The 17376-nt window shown below is 37.9% G+C and overlaps 1 protein-coding gene across 7 annotated transcripts in view; it reads right to left on the bottom strand.

Moving 5' to 3' along the window:
* The window catches only part of LOC109073893 (kin of IRRE-like protein 3), a 203576-nt gene that overhangs the window by 42428 nt on the left and 143772 nt on the right, over nucleotides 1-17376 (bottom strand). For all 7 annotated transcript variants that reach the window (XM_042754250.1, XM_042754251.1, XM_042754245.1 and 4 more), the window contains 2 exons: nucleotides 16521-16670; nucleotides 6949-7106 (listed from right to left, as the gene is read on the bottom strand). In XM_042754250.1, coding sequence (XP_042610184.1) covers nucleotides 6949-7106; nucleotides 16521-16670 — 308 coding nt within the window. The remainder of the gene's footprint in view (nucleotides 1-6948; nucleotides 7107-16520; nucleotides 16671-17376) is intronic.

The following is a 17376-nucleotide window of genomic DNA, read 5'->3' as shown; positions in this document are numbered from 1 at the left end:
ATTTTATCAAACTTTGTTTTTAAAAAGGAAATAATTATATATACAGTGTATTATAATTAATAAAATAAACATGCTATAATTACAAAATCTAATCTTATATACAGTAATAAATAATTATACTAATACTAATATTAATACTGATACTACTAATACATGTATTAATTTAAACCAATTATTAAAACATTAATAAAATAAATAATTAGATACCCTGGTTATGGATGTTACTCTATGGAAAGTAAAGGAAAAGCTAAACTGATGAATTTTTCAGTTGCATTAATGGGTGTTAAGGGTGAAAGACAGCACAAAACAACATAATTCAAAATCAGTCCCAAGGCTGGCATTCCAGCTGCCCACAGGAAGTGGAGACAAACAGTCAGTTCTGTGGTCATGGTCTCTCTGCACATGGACCAATTGTCTTTGGGAGAAAACAGTATGTTTTGGGGTTCCTTTGTGCAGTTTGAGAGTGAAGATTAGGTGTGTGGCATGCTGTACAGCATCGAGGAATCAGTTTTCTTTTCCAGTGGTCATAGTCTGCGCTAGGCCTTGCCTGCCCAACGTACAGCTCCATCTGGAAGCACTCGACAGAATCCACACTCTCTGCCACACAGCAATGACTCATGGAGAGGCGGAGAGAAAGAGAGATGCTCACCAGCATGGCCAACATAACAGTCACCCACCAGAATAAATTGGCCTTCCCAGCAGTCATTCTCACTGGCTTGCGTTAGAGATGCACTATGATACTCACTAGTTCTTCATCTCTTACTTTGTCTTTCTTTTTAATTCTCTTTTCCATCAACTCTTTAAGCTGCTTCTGTCAAGATCAGGGTTTGGCTAATCAGCATCTTGCACTAGATGTGTGACCCCATACAGCAAAAATAAATGAATAAATAAATATACAGTACATACTGGCCAAGCCATACAGTATCTATTAAACAAGCTAAATACATGTTGTAAACTTTTGGGAGAGGAACCCTAACAGATAGCTTTCGTACCAACATAAAACAAACATATTTGACTTGTACAGGGGCTTTGTATTCATCAAAGTGAATATTGTGAGTAATGGCATTTTATTTAGGAAAAAGCTCACAGTAAAATCTTTAGAAAGATAAAATGTTATAAATTCCAGAACAATATATGCTATGTTTTTGGGATGTACACCTTGTTTTCACCACTGAAATCTATCTATGTACATTGTTCACTAATGAAAGTGTAATTTCCAGCATGTAAAAGTGTTCCAGTAAAATGTCCCTTCAGCTAAACCCCCACAGCAGCCCGTGGCCTTTTAATGTCAGAAGCGTTGACTTGTGTGGGTGGCCAGTCAAGACCCCATCTGTGTTTTTAGAAGACCATGTATTAATGTCATCAGCCCTCCCAACCAATCTAGAAGAATATTTTACTTTTGAGCCATAATAGTCACTCGCTAATAATTAGTCACGCCATTGCACAGGCCAGTGATAGGGAGCTTGCTAATAGCAGTAATTACTTGCTCTTTTTTTCTTTTTGCCACCGATCTGAAATATAGCAATGAAACCTCACACTCACAATCCTACCAAAAGAGAGGAAAAAGTAAAAGAAAGTAAAGAGTGTGAGACAGAATAGAGGAGGAGAAAAAGAGAGGGGCATATATTTAAAACACACAGAGAATGTGTGAGGTTATATGTGATAAAGAACCCCTTCCAGAAAGGCACACATGTCTCACCTTTCTCACAACTGAAAAAAATAGGCTTTTTGAGTAGTCAAATAATCTTTAGTAAATCGACAAACATTGTCCTGTGTCCTGTCTAAGCATTAAAACAGTTCATATTGAATCATATTTTTTTTTTTTTTTTTTTTTTTTACTTTAAACAATCTTTACAAGCTTATTGCCTCTACTCACATGGTGGCCATTTTGAAACAGAAAGTGAGGCTCAGGTGGCTCTAAACGAGACAATCGAGGAGGCACCTCCATTGCACAATTTGTACACTGGTTGAATTATCTTTTATGTTAAATATAATGTATATTTATATAGGTAATGTAATGTAATGTAAAGTATGTATTTGTAATGTATATTGTGTCTATGTATTTGAAATATTTGAATAGACTGATAAAGGTAGCTGTAAAGATTTTTGTTTTTGAAGTACAGTGTCATTTTGACCACCATAATGCACCAAATATATCTCGTATAAATATTACAATAGTATAAAAAATAGTACTATACATATATTTATAGGTGAAGTCGAACTCTGTGATGCCAAACAACTTCCCTGTGCAAAGGATCATGGGGGCCCGGAGTGTCCAACAGTTTTAGTATTTAGTACAATAGTATTAGCAAAAGCAAACATGAGATAAACACACATTTGCTGAATGAACCATGCTATGTTAGCTTGATTTTTGAGCTCTTTTATCGTGACTCAACTTTTACAGTCTCGTACCGGAGCACTTCACATCACAAATGCAATGCTTTACCGGGTTCACTACCAAGAAAAGTTTACTATGTCAGAAAATCCATAGTTATAGAGCTGGTTATGTGATGCAAACATGTTTTGAGGTGCAAGATACCGCTCAAAAATAAGTACTTATTAATCAATAAGCTGCCCCTGTAATCATAACTTGTGGGAAAAGGAATACAAATTGCTATGCTTTTACTGCCACTAGTGTTCATGTCAGCTGGAAACTGCAGTGAATTGTATGTATAAGTACATAGGCAGAAGTACATTTCTTATGAGCCTATGTTTGCAAAAAAATAAAAAATAAAATAAAATAAAAAACAGACATGGTAGACTGATTCTATTGCATTGTCACAGTGATTCAAATGTAGGCCATTCCATACTGTACTGCATATTGTGTTTGTCAGAGAGTCGAGCAGCGAGTGTGATGGCTGTTGCTCCGCAGACTAGGTGCTCACCTCACCAGCTGAAAGACACAAGCTGTCAGCCGCAGGATGTGTCAATGTAATATCCTGCCTGACACAGTCCGGATTGTTTCCCTCATTGCTCAGGGCCTGTCTGAAGTCATTAATCTTGAATGGGGCCTGAAACAGCCAAGGACTCACCACTTAACCAGGATCGGGCCGAAAATAGCTCCAAATTACAAATAGATAATTTCTGGAGGTGCAGCCTGGAGCGTGTCAGCTCTCTCTACAGGAAGTGAAGGCTGGGAATCATGAGTGGAGAATACAGCTTAAGAATGAGGCCTGAGACAGAATTAGAAATGTCAAAACTAGATGTGTGTTTTAAGGCACAATGCCTCAGCTGTATGTGCATGTCAAATGGGCCTGTCCCTTGTCAAATGTCAGAATCTGAAAATAAAGTGTCTGCGCTGGCCTCATCTAGCCGTTTACTCCGTTTAAAGGTTAGCAAATGTCAGTAAACATCCTTTTGAAGTGTGCAGACAAAAATTGTGTGAAATTAAGGCTGACGTCTAGGAAAAAAAAGCATCAGCGATTTGCTGATTAGACCTCAAGGCGCACTGATACTAATAATTTAGGCAACATTAGCATGCCGTCGCAAAGTCCCTTTATGCATTTTTAAATGCAGGCCGTGGCTGGAAGGTGTTTCGAATCAGCCGTAATAATTGAGGACCAGCACGGCCACACGTTTCGCCGCCTATTACCACGTATTAATTTCACTATGAGAGAGATAAGTGTTCTGCGGCTCTGTTTTCCCAACTCTCTCAAGAAGGGTGTAAAGTTCTGTACCTGTTCCTGGGGTTAAAAGCCATTCTTTGATTAACTAATTTAATCCTGCACCTCCAGTTCTGATTAATTTCCACCATTTTACGGTGCAATTAATTAGACGACTTTTTACTTCTTTCCTCTCCCGCTTTTAATTTCAGTGGCAAAACTGCAAGAAGGTTAATTAAGAGGGGGGTGCTGAGGGGAGGGGATAGAACTGAAGGGGTGGAGGCAGACTGATGTTTCAAGCATTAACAGAAGAGGCTAAATTTAGCAAAGAGAAAGCGTAAAGGCGACAGTGAAGCTCGTGTGTCTGAGGAGATGCGCCACATGCTACATGCTTCGGCAGCATGAAACAATTAGCCGCTTTCAGTTTGATGCTAAAGTTAATTAGAATTTCTGAAAAATTCTCTCATGGCGGGCATTACTACTTAAAAGCCTGCACTAATTATACAGAACTTTAACCAGGGACGAATTATTGGGGGTAAAAGTAAATTTGAGAGAAAGATGAGGAGGGAAAGGAGATGTTTTGAGGAGTTGTGGAGGAGGAGAAAAATACTGTGCAAGTGACCATCATACAAAGAAAATGAATATAAGAAAATAAGTATTTGTGTCTTTAAAATAGTTAATTGTTTTGGTTAGCGGTTAGCAGTGCCAGAAGATAATTTGGACTCCCCAAAATGAGCCACATCACAAAACCAACTATAGAAAGTCCTTTAAAAACCCTCTTTGGCCTCTCTGAAATTAATTTCAAAATTCATACACTTGGCAAAATCCTCAAATCGCTGACATGTTCTGAATTTCCTCCATCCCATCCATATGCTGCTTTGCCTTCGTTGTGTCTTATTGTCATATCTACTGCACCATCAGTGTTTTACTGCAGCTCTTTAGGTAATGACATTCAGAGGCCAATAGTAAAAAATACACGTCAGCAATGGAAGAATGACACATTAGTCATTTGAATCATTAAGCATCTCCGATAGCAGAAATGCCAGTCCAACAGAAAGACATATTCACTGCATACTTCATACAGACTTTGGCCTTCATTTGTCCTGATTATGAGACTGATAAAGGGGGAGTGTGTGAGAGATTCCACTTGTCCCATTCTCCATTATTCAGACCAAGTGATTGTGGCTTAATTGACTGCATTGCTTTTAAATAGCATGAATAGAGATATTAGAAAGCTCAACTGCCTACATCCATCACCATGTCCTGTCCCTGACACCCGTCACCATGCTAACTGCAAAAAAAAAAAAAAAAGGGTGCTCGTCTTCCGATAAGCGGCACTTCCTTTAACAAGTGTGCTGATGGGCTGTACAGCATTCAGTTACACCAGCTAAATCAATAGTGTTTATCTGCTCTTTAGAGACAGCCAATAATCGGATCAGGTAGAGGGAGGGGTAGCATTAACATTAGCCGAGAAGATCTTATTTATATGGCTGTGTTGATTACTCAGCTGCTGCTTTCTACCTCAGATTGACCCTAGTAGAACATCATATTGGCAAGATGAGATGAAATATGAGTTATGATTGCATTAAAACATAATTATGACACATGGATTTGGGGTAGATATATACATATAAACACAACCAACATCAGCTTAATATAGGGAGAGAAACCTTTTATAAGAGGAAAACAATATGGCTTTCTAAAGGAATAAAATAAAATAAATAATAATAATAATTCAAGGAAAACAATATGGCTTTGCCTTTTCTTGGTATCTGTTTGTTTGTGTTGACACATTTTGCAGGGTAAGGAGGACAAACATGTCTCTGTCATTTCAGTTAGAGGCTCGATTTCCAGGGATTTTCTTCCAATCAAATGGAGCTAAGGGCCAAAAGAATGAGCGCAGATGCTGCAAGCAATCATGACCACAGATGGCTCTCACAACGAGTGGGATACCTGCATATACTGTATTATTTTGCCCCATATATATATATATATATATAGGGGCAAAATAATACGGTATATATCACATACACACATACTGTATGAAATAATACGGTATATATCACATACACACATACTGTATGAAGATGTCAGATGCAAAAAAATCTCGATCTAAGATTTTTTTTTTTTTTTTTTAATGAGCATTTTTATCAGGCTCCTAGAAAAATAACACTGGACATTTTTAACAATGTCATTCGATAACTGCCTAATAACTGTTTCTTTGCTATTAAAGTGAAATTACTGAATCTAAATGTGGGATCCTTATAAGAAATGCTCATTTAAAAGAAAAAAAGTTTCAGAAAAATCTCAGAAGGACTTAGAGGTTTTTGCATTTCAATACACATCTCAGTGACAGCTTTTGTACCCTTTTTTTTTTTTTTTTTTTGTCTGAGAGTGTACAGGGGTAAGTCAAAAAATTTGAATACCTTGGAAATGTGCAGTGTTTCTTTATGAATGTTTTATCACAATTTTACTTTATTTTAATAAGCTTGCAAGCTGTGTTGCATTCAAACAACTTCTGAATAATCTCCAGTTGAATGTTCTCACTCTTCTCTCCAAAACTATCCTTAGTGGTTTTATAATATTCAAGTCAGGTGTTTTGCTTGGTCAGAGCAGATGTTGAAGATCATCTTTGTGCTCCAACAGGATCTTCAAAGCAAATATTGAGGTTGCTGTCACTTTGCTGCAGTAGTTCTGTGTTGTACTCAGTATTTGATGGTCACTTTTGGTTTTCACCCACTGTTGACTGTCTCGCCATGCTTTGGTCCTAATCGTAACAGACATGTTACAGATGCTCCTGCCAAATGGGCTACCATGATTCGTCCTTTTTGGAAGTCTGGCAAATCACTTTTTACACATCGACTTGCAAAATTTAAGCCAAAATAAGCAAAAATAAGCCATGTTCTTTTGTTGATCATAGAACAACATTCCTGTCTGAAAACATTGTCCTAACCCTATCCCTACCCCTACACCTAAACCTTACTCATAAGATCCATAATAATACATAATTGAAATCAGAAGGAAATTATAGCTGAATAACAAGGGTATTGAAGCACCTAACCCTGTTTTTCAGCTTAAAACTTACATTTTCTGTAAACTTAACCCTCAATTCTGATTGGTTGATTAGAATATTGTTCCAGGATCAACAAGAATGTTGTTCCAGGAACATGTTTTACTTGGTGCAATCACATTCACCATGAAGCATATTAATACCTATAATAATGAGCGCAACTTTTAGGGCCTAGTATAATATATTGTCATAATTATAATAATGAAGTGGCTAGTTGGACACTAATAAATAGCAATTTAAACTGATCATGATTAGTACACATTCCTCAAACCTTACCTTAGAATACTTGGCTCCATTCAGCACCTCTCCGTTTCGGATCCAGATGATCGATGCGGCAGGTTTGGCATTGTCTGCATGACATGTTAGATTGAGGGGGTCACCCGCTCTCAGGCTCACCACGGGCCCTCCGATGATAACGGGGTCGTCAGGTGGAACTACACAAGATGGAAAAGGAAAATAAGATTGGGAGATCTGCCAAGATACCAAAGGATGCACTCAAAATTCTGAGATTTCAATATGAACTCGTGCTACAGTATGAACCTTTGAGCTGCAAGATTTTCCACTGGGAAATGCTAGACTTACACAACATCCAAAGGTTAGCAAGTCACTGCCAGTGCCTGCACATTTTAATTTGGATCATTTCATATCATCTTCACGGGAAGAAAAAAACTGCAATTGTAAAAGAACTTCTAGCGTTTGACATTATTCTGAACGGTGTGGGCTGAGCATCAAGGAGCAAGGCTCGATCATAGTGGAGTTATTTAATTTGATCTGCACTTATAGAGAGCCATCATCACAGTGTGAGTCAGAGCGAGGAGCAGCTGAATGTGCACGTGAAATGGGCATAATAACATGAGTGAGGACTGAGGGGCCGAGACATTGTGTGAGGGCTGTTAAGACCAGGAGAAAAAACAAGTGCATGAATGGCACTGATCACTCTCTCTGTTTAACACACACCCAATAATCCTGCATTTTATTCAAGCTCCAGTGAATTATTGATCGCCCGCATGCTCATTACTGAACAGATCTGGGGCAAGAGAAAATCAAACTTAGTAAGCAGCTGGTGGAGAGAAGTTGAGAGCGATAGAAAGAGAAAGGGACACAATGAGGGGAGGTCACGGCAAAGAGAAAGATAATTACAGTCAAGGGGTTGTTCAGAATTGTTCATCACTGAGGTCTTTAATTAGCCTGAAAAAAGGAAAGCTGTTCAATCTTTGCTGTTGAAAATATTCAATGAGTACGTTCAGCTGTGCACACAAACAATATAAATTATTCCCACAGATGGAATTTTAAAGATCTGCAGCTAGAGAAAACTCTGGGAAGACAATAAAGCTATGTGTACACTGGATTATTATTATTTTTTTTATCTTGTGCGATCATTGATGGTCAGGTTGTACGACGTGACCCAGTGCAATCCTGGTTAAACTGTGAAACATCAACTGTCTGTGATATTCATCTTAGCTAAGACTTTGGTCATGACTGACAGTGTTGAATGGTCATGTTAGCTTGGTCTCAGTTCTCTAATACAGTCAATAGGTGCGTTAGGTTCAATGTTAGGTGTCTTTTATAGGTCTGAGCCACAAACGCAAGGTTTCTATTCAATGTATAAGTATAATTTAGGGAATATTGTATATCAAACATAATCCAAAACTCTCCACCCCATATGCTTAAGATAACAATGTCCCTGTGGAGCCTCTTAACTAAAAGTAATCAATTATGTGAAGTTTTGTGGCAGTCTTTGGCATTTCAGAATGACAAGAGCAACATGTTTTCTTTGAGCAAATTATTCACATGACGACAAACTTGTTACATGATTTTTCTCAATACATATTTAGGGATTTATAAAGTGTTTCCATTGTAGTTAATGTGTCTTAAATCAAGTGACAAGCACATTAATTACAATAAACTGCATAAATCTACTCAAGTGTGTGCGTTTGGAAATTTTATTTCCATTCTTTCCATCTAGCATTTTTTTTTTTAATGCAGTATCCCAAAAATCAAACACAATAATATGTAATGTTGCTGAGAGCTATAGTTGCATTAATAAAACATGTCGATGACTGTCCACCGCCTCATATCCTCCTCAAAAAAACTAAAAAGGCAAACAATAAAATGAGGACTGATAACAGTGATTCATCTTCCCTTTGCACTTTTACGCAACTGGCTTCTAGCCTAAGTATCTATTTTGCCCATGAAAGCAGTAATTGGCAGTTTTCAGGTAATGGTCTCTACTTATAATGACAGTAAAATGAAATACATTTATTTCTGAATCTTGTAAACTTGCAGATCTAACAGATATATTTATGCCAGGGAAAACAATTAGATTTGGAGGTGTGTAGCTACTACTATGATTTATATTTACTATTTGTTTGGCAGTTGGAGGTCTGATTTTTCTTTTGCAAAATTGTAAGTATACAGTAGATCTCTAAAAAGATAGAAATGCACAGTAAGTTTACTCCACTTCAGGTTTTTACAAGCAGTCCTGACTCCTTCTTGACCCATGAGGACGGCTATTTCCAAATGATAGTCCATTTTAAATGCAGCCAGTTACACTTGCAACAAAATGAATGGAATTTCTGAGGTAGATGTCCTTGATAGGGCAGGTGTTTTATTTTAATGTATATAAGGGCATTCAGGTTAAGTGACTTTTTTATTAGAAACTTTCTCAGTGTGGCTGTTCATAGCAGAGCAGGGCAATGAAATATATATTTTTTTCTTTTCTTTTTTTTTTCTTTCTCACTAAATTATATCAGCTAAATCACAGTTTCAACTGACTACCTTTAGTCGCAAAAATGATAGTGATAGATGATTCTTTTTCTGGTAGATTTTGTAATGAATTTAATCTCACCCAATTACTAAAAGATGGATTGTCCACCTTAAAAGGGGTTATTTGAGCTCCTAATATGGAACCAAACAAATGACACATTCAAAAGATAGCTGTGGGATCCAAGACAAGTCGTTGAGCCTGTATTTCTCTTCACAGACCTCAGCGTCCCTCAGCTGTACACTGTTCATCTGCTATAGGCCTGTCACTACTGATGGCTGAGCCCATGCACTACAAATGGCACTGATCATTAAAGGAAGGAGCTGTTATTTCGAGCTGTGGTGTTGAGGCTTTGTCAGACATTCCCTATCTAATTTCAGCTCTCCCAGACGCTCTTCGTCTGACAGCGGTACAAAGGGCAACCCTGTAGCAATGCAAGCCATCATCATTACCAGCCTGTTTGCAAACTCTGCATCCCCTAATGGCTCCAAATTGGCTCTCATGAGTCGGTCAGCAGCACGGATTGATCGCTCCTTTTTAATTACTGGCCAGTGGGCTGCAATTCTTCCCTCTTCCACTTGGCTGGCAAAACCTTAATCAACAATTCTCTTTTTATATCATGCATTGCTTGTCTGTTAGCACTCTCTCAGTTGCTTTTAAAGTTTGAATGAATTCTACTTCATTTACTCACCATCATTTCATTCCAAAACTCAACTAACTTTCTTTCTTTGAAACAATACAAATGGAGTCATTTTACAGACTTTCCTTGGTGACCGAAGATGGATGCTGTTCAGCTGCAAAAATGACAAAAAAAAAAAAAAAGAGCAACATGAAAATACTGTAAAACTAATAAATCTGAAGTGCTTGGTCTTCTGAAGCCATGAAGCAGAGTATGAGAAACAAACACATATCATGTCAATTTGTTAACGTATAATTTTGCAGCATATACACTTGTAAGAGATTCTCAGCAAATAATTACCTAAATGTCTTTCCATCTCACAAATCTTTTGCATGGCTTGAGAAGTTTTGTATGTAATGAAAGTGATTTTTGGAGCTAGCAGCATTTTTGCTTCGATTTACTGTCCTTGTATGGGAAATACAATCTTGTTTTTGTGCCGAATGGAAGAAAGAACATTTTTTTGAGTTTGGAATACATTTGTATAGAGTTTGTATAGAATGCTTTCTGTATAGAGTTTTTTGTGAAGTGAGAGTTCAATAAAGAGCTAAAATATCACTGAACAGAAGAGCGATTTCACAGTGAAAGTGTCATATCATATATGAAGTACAATATAAAGTGTATATATAAAGTACAGTATCTAAGGTCTGCTGGCTCTGGCGTATTTTCAAAAACCTGTATTGAATAATAATAATAATAATAAAATCTTTTTTAAAAAAAATCTGTAGCAAGAGACAAGGCCAGATCTTGCAAGAACTGGCTCAAGGTGACAAGACTCTTAACTTATAGCATGTGACTGAAGAAAACAATAAATTACATGCAGGCAAATGGATTTGCAATTAACCAAATGGACTGAAACATTGGCTCAATAAACTGGGGACCTTGAATTCCAGCAACAAGCTTTTTAAATCAACTGGATGGGCGATGTTTCAGTTCCAGGAGCTAAAAGGAAGGATGTGAGAGAGATGTCTTTTATTGTACAGAGTGGGTTTGATGCTATAGTAATTGCAGGGGTGGAAATCTCACATCATTTACAGTGGGCTTCTACGGCAGTGGCTTCACAGGCTGAGTTATTGACATCAAAAACAAGATTGTGGAAGAGTGAGGTGATATAGCCTGTAATCCAGTGCACAGCCACAAGAGTAGGGTCTTCTGGGGTAGGGGGAAGCAATCTGTTGGGAACCGAATGGGTGAGGTGGTGTTTTGCCTCCACTGACATGTCTGGCACAACAATGAGGCCCGTCTGTTTCAGCAGCGGCTCCCGTCACCTGCTCACGCGGCTGCGATAACAAAAAAGAAAGAAGAGGAAGTGCAATCGAAAACATGCCAGGAAAGGTGACAAGTGACATACGTAGCTCACTGGCCCAAATCAAAGCTCCCTTCACAGCTCTGTCACTAATGTGTTGCTTTGCGGGAGGCAGAATTCGACGGTAAACACTCACTGATCCATATTCTCTCTCCATTTCTTGCTCTCTCCATTTCTTTCACTTCTCTCCATTTGGCATTGGCTGTACGTGTAGGGCTTCAACGGTTCGATGCATGAGTGATGACCGGCCAGATTGCCAGAGTTATAGCAGAATGGAGCCGGGGTCGGGAAACCAAAGGTGATGGAAAGAAAATAAGATTTACCATTGAATAAGCATCAAAGTGTGCAGGAAATAGAGGTGCTGGGGCACTGGCGGTGAGCGTGGGCTGGGTTTTGGCGTGACCACTACAAGCAGACTCATTTTGTTTGTCATGGTCTCTGACTACGCAGTAGGTTGGAAAAGAAAAAGGAAGTTATGTGATGCGGTTGAGGTCCTCTAGTTGAAGAGGCATGATGGGGTCAGATTGTGAATAGGCGGTGGCTGGAAGCTGGTGAAGTGTTTATAGTGGTGTGGAGATGACAATGAAGCAATAAAAATACCCATCACCATAAGGTGCACTTTGGAATAGGCTGATGTGGCTGATGTGGACAAGGCTAGTAACTATTTATTTGGTCAACCAGCATCACTAGGAAGACCATACAGGTCAGTGAACTTCATTATCTTATATGTCAGACTACAAACAGACATAATGTCCCTGCTTTCACTGATAATTGATATTATTAATAGCATGTCCTATTTATTTATTTATTTATTTATTTATTTATTTATTTGTGTGTTTGTTTGTTTGTCTGTTTTTTTCTTTGGTTTCTGTATTTTGATTAGACTACATAATTTTTAAATGTCAGACAAATATTTGTCATACTGTATATTAAGAAGTAGTGATGCTTTGTTTAAATAATAATAATACCTTTTGTTTGACCAAATAATACTAAAAGATTATGCTAAACATTATGTATTTATTTGTTTGTTTGTTTGTTTAATCAGTACAATTTCCTAATATTAACCGTATGTCTTCAAAGAAAATATAATGATGCATTTTTATTCATAAATTAAAAACAGCATATGAGTATGTGTAAAATATCATTTAAATGTCTTTTTGAATAAAAATCAGTGCTGATCAAACCTGGGTGAATAATCTACTGATTGTAAAACGGAATTGAAAAAAGCCTAACATGTCCCTCAACGTCAAAGTGAATTACATCAAAGAATACACTGACAGCTTGACGTTTGTAAGTACCAGAACAGCTGTACAGATTCTCGTCTGTCATTCAGGTCACATGAGTGTGTTTGCAGAGGTGTGTGAGGTCACAGCCCAGCAGGGTGGATCTCCCAGGGAAGCTAATCGTCCGTTTAAATAACATCTGTTTGATTTTTGTGCACAGTTACATGTGCAATAGTTCAAACATAATGGTACATAAACCAGCTATTTAATCAATTCATTCTCTAATATTTGATTTAGTAAGAATCATCTTTCAACAAACATGCATACAAACACAGACTCTGGGTTTATGCGATTTGCAAAGCTCTGAATGTTTGCCAACAACCAAAAGAGTTGGTCCAAAAGAGTTGTGGAAAAGTTGCATTGGTTTCCAATTATGGGTGGGGGGGGGTACTTCTAGGTTTGGCGTGTTTGTTTGCATTTCACTAATGTTTAGTTGATTTTAAAAACATCCTCTGTTGTGGAAAAAGAGATTAGATGAAGTTTGATGGTGTTCAGGGCATCACACTTGTGTGGAAATGGATCCGAATTGATGACCTTTGTTTATCTTCATAAGACTATGAGCAGAATGTTTTTGAAAATATGTTGAGCGGCTGCATCTCATGATTTGCAATTAAAAGTTAATAATCTCCATGCCTTGAAGCTGTTTATCAGATCATAGGCTAAGACGTTGAGACTTCCAAATGCTAAGTTATACAGATTCCAAGTTATTCACCTATTTATTTTTCCCGCAAGGACACTTGCTCTTCCATTAGTTATAAAATCATAATTATTCATTTGTGCAAAAGGGAACGATAAATGAATGGGGTAGATTTAGCTCTTGCAGCTTTCAAGGATTTAATCCCTTTAAAAGCAAATATTTTCTAATGGGCAATTTCAGCACTTATAAGATTACAGACTATAAGATCATCTGAATACTTTGCTATTACTTTGCATATTTACTTTTTTATTGTAGGGAATGAGAAATGAGCATTAACAAGACAATTAGAAAGAGCAAAACTGAGTTTAAGGGTGGGGATGGAGAGCTGGGGAGAAAAAGTAAATTGCTGTAAGGACAAATGCATAAGAGCTTAGTAGAGGTGGTAGAAATTGATAATGGCTTTGCCAAAAAAAATAAAAATAAAAATAAACTCTCAAAGCTAAAAGTTATGAGCCCCAAGGTGAGAAATAAATGCATTCAAAAGCTTCAGAAGTATGGCGGCAGTAAGTAACCTTTTGCTAGTTTCATAAGGCCAGATTCAAGCTCTCTCCCGCTATTACTCTGCAGTCCATTTTCTCCCAGGCTGAGATTAATGTTGAGGGGACACGTCAGAAGACAAGGATGGCTATCTTCTAGAGGGGTATATAATTAGCCCACAGGGCAACTGCTAAAAAAACCCTGCTTTTTCTTCATAACTTATTCAGAATAGGTGACCTCCGTAGGTCAAACACAATCCCAAACCCCAAATGAGTTCTGCATAGGTATAGTTCAAAATTCACATTTTACCATTTTATGTCACAGTGGACTTGATTCAGGTTTCTCTTTGATGAAGGAAAAAAAAAAGAGCTTTTCCCAAGATTTTCAGGCAAGCAACCATAAGTTGTTCAGAAATTTTGTATTCAGGACAATTCAGCGATTTGGGATTCTGTTTTCCCCACTTTCAAGTGCTTGATCAGATATCAAAGCTTTTAGCCGGATTGGCTGATCCGGACTGTGCTGCGCTCTGTGGAGAGTACACCTGCCCTAACCTCAGCCTTCAGTCCATATGTGAGGGAAGGCTGAGTCATGAAGTGAGGGGCTGAGGGACCACTTCAGCTGTCAGGTATGAAATCTTGGGGAGACAGGGAGTCACACTCCCATTCCTGTCATCACTACGGCTCAGACCAGGCTTCTTGACATAGTCAAAGACAACCCAGAGATCACTCTGATACAGATCTCACATATATTACAAGCACGATTAGAAAATCTGACCACCCATTCTTTCCAAAAGCTTGAGGTGGAAAACCGCTGTCCATGTGTGTGATGAATGCATGCTCCTTAGTTGATCAAGTTTTTGGTTTATTTGTTGGTCTGACCACCCATTCTTTCCAAAAGCTTGAGGTTGTATTGTTTTTATGATATTATATTTTTTTATAATTGTATAGCCCCATGGAATTAACCAATTAATAGCCAAAAAAAAAAAAAACCTTGAGGTTGAGGTTGACCTTGAGGTTCTTGGTTTCGAGTTTGTGGTGGATAATTAGCGCTATGAGCACCCATTGAGGCAGTTCTAAAGCAGTAATAATTAAGGCCCAATTAATAATGACCACAGCAGGAAAGTATCATGATAAACAAAACAGCCCATGCATCATCGCATTCAATTTATTTCCACCAATCATTTCACCAATCAAATATTTGGAAATGGATAGTGGTGAATGATGTTCTGGTCATAAGTTGTTTCTGATACTGGTAGTAGTGGGATTTAGGCAGGGGCATAGTCATCATTTCAGAAATATTTATTTAGTTTTTTTTTTTTCTTATATCTTACTTTTGATTGACTAAGGAATCAAATACACTTCTGAAAAAATACCAATGAATTGTATTATTAATTAAATTTTTTTATATTTTTCCTATATTTTCTTAATGTCCGTTTTATGGTTTGTTTATATACTACACTTTTTTTCCCCTTTTTTTCACAGAATAAGACAGAAAATATATTTATCCATATTAGGGATTTCCTGCATGTCAAGTAATTAATTATATGTGTCCGTTTTGGACTTTCTGTGTGAGACCGTTCTCCGTCTTCCAGTATGAATGGAGCATACACTGCATGAGAGTGTTTGACACTCCGTAATGTTCACATCTTATTTTGGATAAGAATAAAATGGCAGGTCATGCATAGACTATCTTTTCTCTTTGAATTTAAATCTAGATTATTTTCACACTGGTCCCTGAAAACCTCTACGTGAACACACTTGCCCGAAAAAAGTGTGGGGGACGAATTTACATTTTCTTAAAAGGGGCGGGGGGTTGACATGTCCCCCGTGTATTCTCCTCCCATGGATTTAGGTGACTGTTTTGGTCCTTGTAATTAGCAAATAAGTCATTTGTAAGGGAGAGCAACCTCAGACCACGTAATTTATCTTCTTTCTTTCTCTAATTTCCCTCACTACATCCTCCCATGCAGGTCATTATTTTCACTTTTCATTAGTGGAGATCAATAAAGCAAATCACATTCCAGTCTGTGAGCACATGTGCTTCGTCTCCAGCACTTCCATTACACCACCCCTATCCTGACCCCAGTAGTACCCACTGGTGCAAGTAAGAGCTAAAAAGCGCTGGGTGTGGGTGGTCTTTCTTCAGAGCAGATAAACCTACCAGGTGGTTGATTACAACCTCGGCACAGATAACGCTGTTGCTGCCCAATATCACAGAAAGAGCAACACTGAATAATAATCCAATAAAACTTAATTAAGATTCAATGACCCCTCTGGTTTAATAATGAAGACAGTGGGATTTGCAGCAGGAAATTAAAACTGAGAACTTATGGCACTGCAGGGGAGTTCGGTCAGTGAAAAATCTATTTTTAATACTGTACATTATTCCTCGCTGATATCATAGTTTGAGATCATTGTAATCAGTCTTTATTCTGATTTAATTTGTGGATGCCATTTGGAAGATAATTAGAAATTATATATATATATATATATATATATATATATATATATATATATATTAAAAAAGAATCTCTTTAAAAAGGGACTTTTGCGAATGCCAATAAGCTTTTGCTGAAAGGTACACAAATGATAACGGCAGGACTTCTTTGTCGATCTTCACGTATACTACCTGCAGTTGAGACTAACCTAGCACAGTGAGTCGAGCAGGACGGGACCTCATAGCTGCCTGGATGGCCTGGCACTCGAAAACGGCATCATCCATCAGCTCCACCCTCTGGATGTGAAGGTGGTGCTCGCCAGATCCATGATCCCCAATCACAGCATAGCGAGGGTAACCTGGAAAACAGGGAAGTGGACTGGTTAATACCCCGAGACATGAATTAAAGTGGCTTTTTAGTCACTTCATGACAGTGTAAAGTAAGCCTTGAATGTCACAGGGAGTCAGTGTTGGCGGCTGATGCCATGCTGGCTGTTTGTTAGCAACAGCTGTAAAATCAAAGGACATCAGTTGAATTTATTGTATATTATTTGTATATGAGAGCTCTAGAAGGGATAATTAAGTAGAAGATTTCATTCGCTTTCATGGATGAGTGAAAAACAACGAAAATAACCATTTATTTTTACCTACTTCTTATGTCTTCCATATAAACTCCAAAGTGAAAAGACTGACAACTTGTTTCTCTCAGGGCAATAAAAAAATAAATAAAAAAACAATGTGACACAAGAATCGGTTCAAGAACACATCTATGACCATACTAAAATAAACGAAAGATGAGCAGATGTATGAGGCTTTCTAACGGTTGGAGTGAGACTTTCTGCAGGTTGGAGTAAGACGTACTGATGATTGAGGTGAGGCGGTTTGTTGATTGAGGTGAGGCAGTCTGCTGGTTTTGCTATAATATGTTCAGCTGGTCCTCAGGTGTGCTGCTCTAGGTGTAGCCCTTAGAAAGCAGCACACAGAGCCAAGAAGACTGAGATGTGTTCCACCGATGCAGAGAAATGGTGTTTTGCGGTTTAATGATACACTCAGCGGGATGTATTT

The sequence above is a fragment of the Cyprinus carpio genome, unplaced genomic scaffold (genome assembly GCF_018340385.1).
Source record: "Cyprinus carpio isolate SPL01 unplaced genomic scaffold, ASM1834038v1 S000006481, whole genome shotgun sequence".
NCBI lineage: Eukaryota > Metazoa > Chordata > Actinopteri > Cypriniformes > Cyprinidae > Cyprinus > Cyprinus carpio.
The sequence above is the reverse complement of the archived record's forward strand: the minus strand, read 5'-3'. Positions and strand labels throughout refer to the sequence as shown.